Below are 9,970 nucleotides of genomic sequence, written 5' to 3'. Positions count from 1 at the left end.
AATAATAATAATTCTTTAATAAGATTTAAAGAAATTATGTAAAATTTATTAAAATGTAAATTGAAGCATTAGTGTAATATCCAAAAAGAAATGAAAGATAGACGGTATCTATAGATATGATCGAATTGATGTCTATGAATCGATGTTTATAAACCAATTATTTCTCTCTGGGTATAAACTATTATAAATCAATGTGTGTTCAAATAACGCTAACCTCATTGACACTTATGCCTATAAACACATCACTTTATTGCTTTATCATCATATTATCTTGATCTTCAGACAAGAAATGTTTTAATGCAATACTTGTTATATACTATGTAGTTGGTATGTACAGTATATTTTTTTGAAATTAATCTTATGTTTTTAAAGTCTTAAAATTAATCTTGCGTTAGAAATCTTGCGAAAAGAAATATTTAATTAAATAATTTATATATGTATAATAAAATTAAATTTAAGATATTTTAACTTGATTTACTTTTGCCTCCTTTTTTAATTTTTTTAATTGTTTTTAATTGTTAATAAAAAAGTGAATTCAGTGTTTAAAAAAATCGACATTATTTTTATTAAACTATTAATATAATAAGTATATATAGTAAGCATGTGTGCTAATCGCTAATATAAACGAACGTTCCTGCAAATAACGCTTTATCGTTTGTTTTGAGTCACAGAATCTCTTCGCTTGCATTTATCCTTCATAAATTTAACGTTGAACACCAATGTCATGCCTGACGATAAAGTCGCGCCAGTAAATACAATAACGTATGCAACTTTCTTATGCAAAATATTCTGTAAACGCCGTTTTTAATTTAATAGAAGTGATACTAAATAAAAAATTGGCACCAAATATTCAATGGAAAAGGGACAAATGATTAAATAATATCTAATGAGGTTTAAAAATCTGCAGAATCTTTCGTAATAATCGTAACACTTTACAATTTAAATAACGCTGGTATTTTTAGCAACATGTTTTAAATGTGTATCAAGAACATTGTAAGTTTTGGGGGATTTCTTAAATTAATTGCAGTTGAATGTTCGCTCTTTGTAAAATGTCACCGGTTTTTAAATTACAATCGACTCACTGATCATTGATTTGGTGCAGAGATCAATAGCACTGAGTATATGTTACTTATAACATTTATTATCTATGTGATAATAATTTGATCATTGATTTAGTGTAGAGATCAACAGCATTGACTATATTACTAATAATATTTGTTACTTATCTGATATCCATTTTTGTAGCTTAATTAATATTGATTTTTATTGTTTTTTTGACATAATTTATAGAGACGGTGTAATCTGTCGATTAACTAATAATATTATTAGCAAGCTATTTATCATTAATAAATTCTAACTTTTATAATCATAAATATTCATTATTTAATATTTTATTTGAATAGAAATATGAATAATTGATTAATTAATCTAATTCTGTTAGAATTATGTATGTATACATATAATTATATAAAGAATAAAATTTATCTTTTTTTTTTAAATAAATATTTGTGAAAATTGATATTTTAATATTTGTTTCTATTCAAATTTTGGCGTTTAGAAAATATAACAATTTTGCGAAAGAGATATTACACAGTAAAATTTCTAGTACAATAGGCTTCTTTGAATATAATTTAAAAAATTTAATAAAATAAAATTAAAATATTATGCATATTTAAGAAAATATATTTATTTTTTATAAAATGTAAAAAGTTCTAAATTTATTTCTAAATAAACGTACACATTATTTAAATGAAACGTTTCGGTTTACTTAACCATTTTTGGACATTATATAAAGAAATATTAAGTCTAAGTATAGCAAAAAAATGCCATTACATAAAAAAGGCACATCAAAATCATTTTTACAATTTATACTTATTGCAATGTATTCATAAAGCAAGTTGTATAATTTGGTGTCACAATGTAAAAAAAAATCAGAGTAAATTCATCGTTGCCATATGAGAATGAGCTGAAATGTAAAATAATACTTTCAAATTTAACGGCCTGATAATAAGCGTGAAATCCAAACGTTCTATTGTAAAATAATCAAGTGATAAGTTGTCGCAAGTATTAAAATTATAATCTACAATAAGTATATGTAAACTTATTTGTAAAAACTTACTTGTAAAAATACTGTAGTATCGGTTTAAAAACGCACACGTCTATCTCGTTACGAGATTCAAACATAAGTGAGAATCGTGACGGTATTAGCGATAAACAATATTGTAAAAACAATGACATGGAAGTTTATATGTCCTTGATAAGTAGGTTTAATATATTAAAATGAGATTTATCCAACGGTGCTCCATGTTACATCTCTTTCATCAAATTAAGCCCATTCGCGTTGTTCCTTTGTATAACATTCTTTATAATATTTCTGTAAAATTAATCTTTTATAACATTTGAGGTTATAATTCATTATTCTAATGTTATTCTAATTAAATAAATAGTTTGAAATAACGATACGTTCCGTGATAACGGAGTGTTTGAATGAATCTAATTGAATGTGTCTACAATGTTCGTTTAATCTAGTTTCCCCTTTGTTTCAAGGAGTACAAGACGTCACAGTTTTCACAAAATAATTTATATATTACATTATTATCAGTTAAATTATGTTACGTTATTATTAGTTAAATTATCCATTCTATCTTTTTGCGCTCTGACGAATTTATTGAGTTTGTTAAGATATCTGTAGCCTACAATATTCATTCTTCATCACACAATATAATTCATCTATCGTAGGCGGTATTATCTCTGATATATTTTTAATATACGGAATAATATTTTCTTTTTACAGTTTTGACAGATCTATTATTGTTAATCGTTTATGATTATTTGTATTTAATTTTGATTTTTGAAATAGTTTTCTTTTTGGAATTTTGATTGAGGATATTTGATTGACCTTAATGCTTTTAACAATCACCACAACAATAGCTATTTCAAAAATATTTAAATAGTAAATTACTCGTTAATTTCAATTTGTTGTTAACATTTTATTTTGGAATTTAAAAGTTTATTCGGTAAAAGATACGAATAAATTATTCCTAATGTAAACCTTATTTATTTCTCATGCAACCTTATGCAATAAAGTTAGAAACTGAATATGTAATTATGTAAATCTAAAAGAAAATAAATCGCAATCTATTATTTAAATTTTCTGTAACCGGTTGTTAATAGATAATTATAAATAAAAACTTTAATAAAAAAAAATTACTTACTTTCTTACGTAATCCACAAGTTTCTACTATATGTTTGAGCAGGTTCAATACTTTTCAAGAATATTAGTCTTGTCGGAGTCATTTTAATTTTCGAAAAAATAGTTATTTTTTCGATAGTTTCTACTATATTTAAAAAATGAAAATATAAACAATTAAATACATATTAATATTTACTTATGTTATTTTTTATCAATATGTTAAAAGAAAAAGTAGAATTGAATTAAACTTATTATTATACAAATATTGTCTTCTTATTTCAAAAAAAAATTTAGTTAGTTATCAAGGAACTAACTAAATTTTTTTTCGAAATAAGAAGACAATATTTGTATAATAATAAGTTTAATTTAATTCTACTTTTTCTTTTAACATATTGATAAAAGTTTAATTTAATTCTACTTTTTCTTTTAACATATTGATAAAAAATAACATAAGTAAATATTAATATGTATTTAATTGTTTATATTTTCATTTTTTTCAATTGAACACATGTGCAAAATTAATTTTCACGTATGTGCCATATTTACATAAGTATTCCATCCTTTCCATATGTAACAAATATATATTTTTATTAATAAAGTGCAAATTCTTATTTTCTGTTTCGTAAAAGAAGACATTATTCTTTCAACTTTGGTGCGAACCATAAATATCGCTGTAGATTTAAAATGAGTCATGGATGCAAAGCGAGAAGGAGAATGGTTAATAAAGCATTGCATGGACGAGGATACGTATATATATAGCTTCCTCGATACGCGCGAATTAGTTCTGATATCCATTCGCTGCATAACCGTTCGGATCACTCCGTGGTGCATATAGCATTAGAAAGTGTCACTACGTAAGAAAAATTTTGGGTCGGAAAATGCTTACTATAGTCCTTGCTTTTGCACTTATAACAACAAGCTACGTTACCGCAAAAATACGTGAGTAAAAAGAAATATGTGATCTTTGTCTACATTACAAACGCACAAGTCTTTCTTTATTATTCACAGAAGAATCGCAAACAACACTTACAGTGCAAATATCACGACCGAGAATGTATTAATAAAACATTATTTCTCAAGTTAGATTATTTCGTTGTGCAAAGAGCCTTTGCAATATTTGCTGTTACAGGCATTGCGATAATATTAATTATAAGGTATAATGCAATAGCAAGGCAATGCACAAGCTGCATGCCTGGCATTCGCCGGGTCGTGAACGTGCATTAGATAGCTAATAACATAAACGCGCATTGGAGGAAAAAAATGTTTATATACGAAAAGAAGTATTCCAGTCTTTGAGCAAAATTAATTAAAGTGAGGGGTGCAGCTATATATCAACTGACAAGAATTTTTCGTCGGACATTTCCGCTTGTGTTGCGTTTCATACGACACATATGCACATCTAGAAGAGAACGTCTTGTAAAGAATTTCTGTAACGCGGCAACATATTTCGTAGACTTGACTTGCTGTGCAGCCACTTGTAACAGATTCGTATATACTCTCAAAATGCAAATTATATTCTAATGCGAAAGTAACGCAGCAAAAATATTAAGTAAAAGTCCTGTGGCGACATTCAGGAATTTTTCTACTAATAATTATTTTGTTATTAAAATTTACAAAATTTATGCCAATAAGGAAAGGTTTAAAGGCCAAGAAACGAGAAAAATATTTTATAAAAGACTTAAAAATAAATAAATAAATTATCCTTTAATTCCAAATAAACGTTTTGTATTACACAGAGTCTTCGTCAGCTTATAAAATTAAACGATTTAAAACATTGAAATAAATAAAAATGCAAAACTTGTTCGCAGTTATAAATAAAATAAAGAAAAAAGTAGATTATAATACAAATTACAGAACAAAGAGGCTATATCAAAACTAGATACATGTATACATATAATGTATTTTTTTGGAAAACCACAACATAAAATATTAAAGTTGTGGTCATCGAATAAAATACGTCTAAAATGCGTCGTTCGGTAACGAGAGAGAGTTGAGTCTGAAAATAAAAATAGATTGGTGTTCAAAAGAATGTGTGTGGGTGATAAAAACCAGTCAAAATGTAGTATGATCATATTCATTTCTTTAAACTCCAATCCACTTCTTTTACTTTCAGACTCAACTTTTTCTCCGAATGACAGTGATGTATTTTATTCAATGACCAAATTTAATTTTATGTTGTAGACTTCCAAAAGAATGTATCATATACATGTGTCTAGTTTGATATGGCCTCTTTGTTCTGTAATTTGTATGATGGTTTAGTTTTTTTCTTTATTTTATTTATAACTCCGATTAAATTTTTTATTTTTATTTATTTCAATGTTTTAAATTATTTAATTTTATAAGCTGATGACAACTCGTGTGTAGTACAAAACGTTTATTTAATATTAAAAGATAGTTTATTTATTTATTTTTAAATCTTTTATAATTTTGCTTGTTTCTTGGCTTTTAAATCTTTTCATATTATTTTATGATACACAAACTTGACTTTTATCTATTATAAAATTTATGGATTATTATTTCACGTATGCTGTGATTTAATTAGTTTTACATTGCATTATATCTTTCAAGATTAATTAATGATATTAATATTGCTTATGATAATTTAATAATCATAAACTGTATCATAAAAATTGCGTATTTTTTCGAAGAAAGAAAATTTTTGCATTTTATCATTGCTCTATTTATCCTTTTTTATTGATAATTTTATTCAAGATTACAATTTAATAAAGATGAATAATATTATTTACAGCCTCCTACATTCACGTGTGCGGTAGAAGAGATCCAAAAATCGATCAATGCATCTGGAACAACATTGACAATATAAAAAGTAAAATCTGCGAAGGGATCCCGGATTTGGATGTTCCGCCCAGTAGTCCATTTGTTCTTGATAGACTAGTCATTTCGGACAACCCTAATTCCAAAATAGCTATCGACAATTCACAAGTATCGGGACTTTGCGACTTTGATATAAAATTTCTTCATGTAAATCTCGATAAACTCCATTTCGATGTCAATCTCAAATTCAAACGGATCCAATTGAATTCCACATATGATTTAGACATACGTCTACTGGTGCCTATCGTCTACAAGGGACCAGTTTATATTACCACCGGTACGTGAAATAATCGTACGATATTGCATTATAGTAAAAAAAGATTAAAAATGCTTGTTTCAACATAACGTTTTCAAATACGTAATTTTTTTTTATTGGAAAATATTAACTTTAGTTTTATTCTGAATTTTGTAGACAATGTAGAAGCTAAGGTAAACATGGACATGAGCACGGTAAACAAAAATAACAAAAGATACGTGTACATGTCGAAGATGAAGATAAATCTCGATATCAAAGGATACACTGCCGAATATGGGCTGCAGGCTGCGGAATTGGGTCGACTGAACCAAATCATTGATACTTTTCTAGGCAGCAATCAAGAAGAGGTTATTGCTGCCTTTAAACCGGCAATTGAAGAATCAGTTGTCAAACGGATTCTCTCGCTTTCCAACAGTATAGTTAAACACTTTACGTTCGACGAGCTTTTCCCAGACCGAGAATAAATGGCCTAATAAGTTCTTGAAATAATTGTCATATAATGATTATTTCGTCATTTGTCTCGTGATGCACTTAAAGAATATTTGGAATAAAATTGACCATATTTTTAATTAAAATTTTAAATGCTCTCTGTCTACTGATTTGTGATAATTATGAGGATACATGTCGCGACATTTGATATAACAATATTGATGTTATAAAATTATTAGAAAAGTACAAATGAGTAGGACATAAAGTTGTGACAATGAATTCTTTATATTATACTTATATCGTATAATACAATCTTTATATATTCTACATTTTCTTATTCTACATATGTTAATTTCTTGTATATGTACTGTGTTGTGAATCTCTTTTCTTATTTTATTTATAACTTCATCATTACTCACGTCAATAAGATAAATATGTCTGTGTACATTAAAAATACTAAAAAAAAAGGTTTATAGTAAACAATGCGTTACTTTAAGATAATATTATGCATAAATGCGTATTTAAGTGTATTTTGTAATAATGAAGAAACATTGTTTTAAATAATTAAATATTGTAATATATCAGTGTGATTGTTTTAATAAAAGAAATTTAAACAAAAAATATAAGTAATGTAAATCACTTATAAATCTTGATTACATTTACATTATGAATTTATTGTTACCTTTAAATGACTGCCTGCATGGTAAGTTGATCAGGTGAAATTAATTTATGTTTCGCAATGTTTGCAACTAATGGATAAATTTGAAATTCTAATTTGAATTGTAATTTGTCTGACGTGAAACTTTATATAACCAAGGAATCATAAACACTTATCTGCGTAAGTTCAATATTTGGTTTATTTATTTACATAATAAAATTATTACAAACACATTTATTAAATTAAATAGATCATTTAATAATCTTGTAATAGCAACAATTTTTTTTAAACAAGACCGACATATGTATACAACAAATAATAATTATTAAATCTTGTAATAAGTTACGAATTAAAAAAATATTGCAATACAATTTGTAATAATTATTTTATGTAAAAATCTCTTTTTTTCTATCTTTTTTTTCGCGCCGCGGCTATCGTTTTATCGCATCTGTTACGTGAAAACTAGATTGATAATTGACTTTTTTTCTCTTTTTGAACTTTGATGCGCGCGCTAATATGTAATGTGTGCATGTCTGATTGTATATATTTATGTGCATATGAGATTTTGAATATATGAATGCTCTTGTGGACGTATAATTATTGCTTTTTTGCTCTGCCTCAGAAATGGGTAAGCTTTGTAACAGCTGCAGTCTTGCTGATGCCCAACCATTTACGTGTGCTACATTATTGCTACATTTCTTTTAATTATTGTGTAACATTATGTGATGGAATTGCAGTAAAGATAAAAATAAAGAATTTGAAGAATGGACTGACTATTAGCGCAAGAAAATGCGTAATATTACGCGCGCGTGCGAGATAAGCTTGTGATTAACTTATAAAATATTGTACAGATCCTGAAAATCCATGAGTTATATCACAAAGAAATTATGATAAATTTGAGAAATTAAATACAGAAGAGGCAATAATGTTAAGAGGCATTATTATTTAACAGATATTAAGTTAAAAAACTTTATTCAACGATTCGTAACGCATTGAATTCGCAGGTATCGATGTACACTTGTATACACTGTTATTACAAGATTATAGTTACAAGGACATAATGCGTAATTGTAATGATTTTACAGATTACTAATTCCTTGTTAGTAAGTAAATTAAACTTGCTTTGCACAAAATGCTGTTTGCTGTGTGCATTGATAATCGATTTTTTTATCTTGATACTCGTTCCAAGCTTTCAACTGCGTCGAGTCAATAATGAAAGAATCGGAATTGAAAAAAAAAAAAATTTTTGCTATATAGTGCTGTATTGACAACTTTGTAGAGAAGTACTTGATTTTCGTCAATCAAGAATTTTCCATCTAATTCTAGGTGCTTTGTTAGTGACTTATACATTTTTTGTAATTAATAATAATTAATTACAAAATAATAATAATAATAATTTAATAATAATATAGTAATTAATTCAAAAATTGCAGATTCGAAAGGTTTTACCTGATAAAATTAACAATGTTAAAAATGTTTATTTGAACTTTTGACAAAATTCACAAGTATTTTTAAAAATATATTTCTTCGTTCTGTTTTAAAATTTTTTGAAATGTATTGTTACTCTTTTTAAGAGCTACAGTATTGCACAAGTATTCAGCTAATTAATTGTAACAGATATATCATAAATTATTAAAGTTTTCTATCAAAATCGATCAGAATTGAAATAATACCAAGATCGTTCCATGATCTCGATCTAATTCTTTCAACTTCTGTTTTCTATCAAAATTAAATTTCGGTTTAGTCGCGATTAGGCCGAGTTTACATTCGTTTTATAAAATTTCAACAAACTTAACAAGTTAAACGATGTGAATCTCAGTTGAGCAAAGAAGATTCAGCGGAAAGTGGTACTAAATTCTAATTCGTTCTATTGCTCATTTCGCAATAGAATCGTGAAATTTAATTTATACATTTTCCAGCCCGTCCGATTAATCTGGATCACCGCGTAGATCACTATGCGCCGGGGAACAGTTGGGAGAATGTGAACTGTTGAATGATATTGCCGGCGATATGCTGGAACGCGTCGGACAGCGCTTTTTCCACGATCGGCAAAAGCTCCTTCAAGAAGAGATCGAAATTGTTGTTGATAGCCGAATTGACGATGTCTCCGAGGGCTCGTTCGCCGCCAAACAGATTGTCCAGCTTCAGCGTACCGTTGCCCACTGAGACTTTCATCCTGAAGTCCATGATACGCAGCTTCTCATCGCCGTTCTCGTCAAGATATTTCGCAAGCTGTATTTTACATGCGCCTGGAAAGTTGACCGAGATTTTACAAGATGAATAAGTCGAATGTAAAATTATTACTGCAAGCAATGACGACATTTATCGCACATTGTTCGCAAAACGCAATTTATTACAATGACACATATATGCATTGTATACACAGAAAAAACGATTTCTTTGGATTTAATCAATTTTATTGTATTCAAACAAATTTGTTATTTGGAATGGCCCAAGCAAACCAATGTTTGAATCAATAAGTACGATTTGAATTTGAAACAATGTATATATTTTCGTCTTATATAAATTGCATAGAATAACGCATATTAAAATATTTTGCTATTTTCATATAAATAAATTATTTAGATCGGAAGAGCAC

General features: G+C 27.3%; 2 protein-coding genes across 2 annotated transcripts in view; one reads left to right on the top strand and one right to left on the bottom strand.

Moving 5' to 3' along the window:
• The first annotated feature begins 3,976 nt into the window (after positions 1 to 3,976).
• Positions 3,977 to 7,101, top strand: LOC105451799. The gene is made up of 3 exons (XM_011692481.1): positions 3,977 to 4,132; positions 5,943 to 6,305; positions 6,441 to 7,101. The coding sequence occupies exons 1-3, from the start codon at positions 4,072 to 4,074 to the stop codon at positions 6,746 to 6,748; spliced, it is 732 nt and encodes a 243-aa protein (XP_011690783.1). The 5' UTR covers positions 3,977 to 4,071; the 3' UTR covers positions 6,749 to 7,101.
• A 1,214-nt stretch (positions 7,102 to 8,315) lies between these two features.
• Positions 8,316 to 9,970, bottom strand: part of LOC105451808 (protein takeout) — a 6,878-nt gene continuing 5,223 nt past the window's right edge. Inside the window, exon 3 of the mRNA XM_011692492.1 lies at positions 8,316 to 9,674. Within this exon, the coding sequence (XP_011690794.1) occupies positions 9,325 to 9,674 (350 nt within the window). The 3' untranslated portion in view covers positions 8,316 to 9,324. The remainder of the gene's footprint in view (positions 9,675 to 9,970) is intronic.

Source organism: Wasmannia auropunctata, unplaced genomic scaffold (genome assembly GCF_000956235.1).
Source record: "Wasmannia auropunctata unplaced genomic scaffold, wasmannia.A_1.0 LD336044.1, whole genome shotgun sequence".
Lineage (NCBI taxonomy): Eukaryota > Metazoa > Arthropoda > Insecta > Hymenoptera > Formicidae > Wasmannia > Wasmannia auropunctata.
Note: the sequence above shows the minus strand (reverse complement) of the source record. Positions and strands in the feature narration are given on the sequence as shown.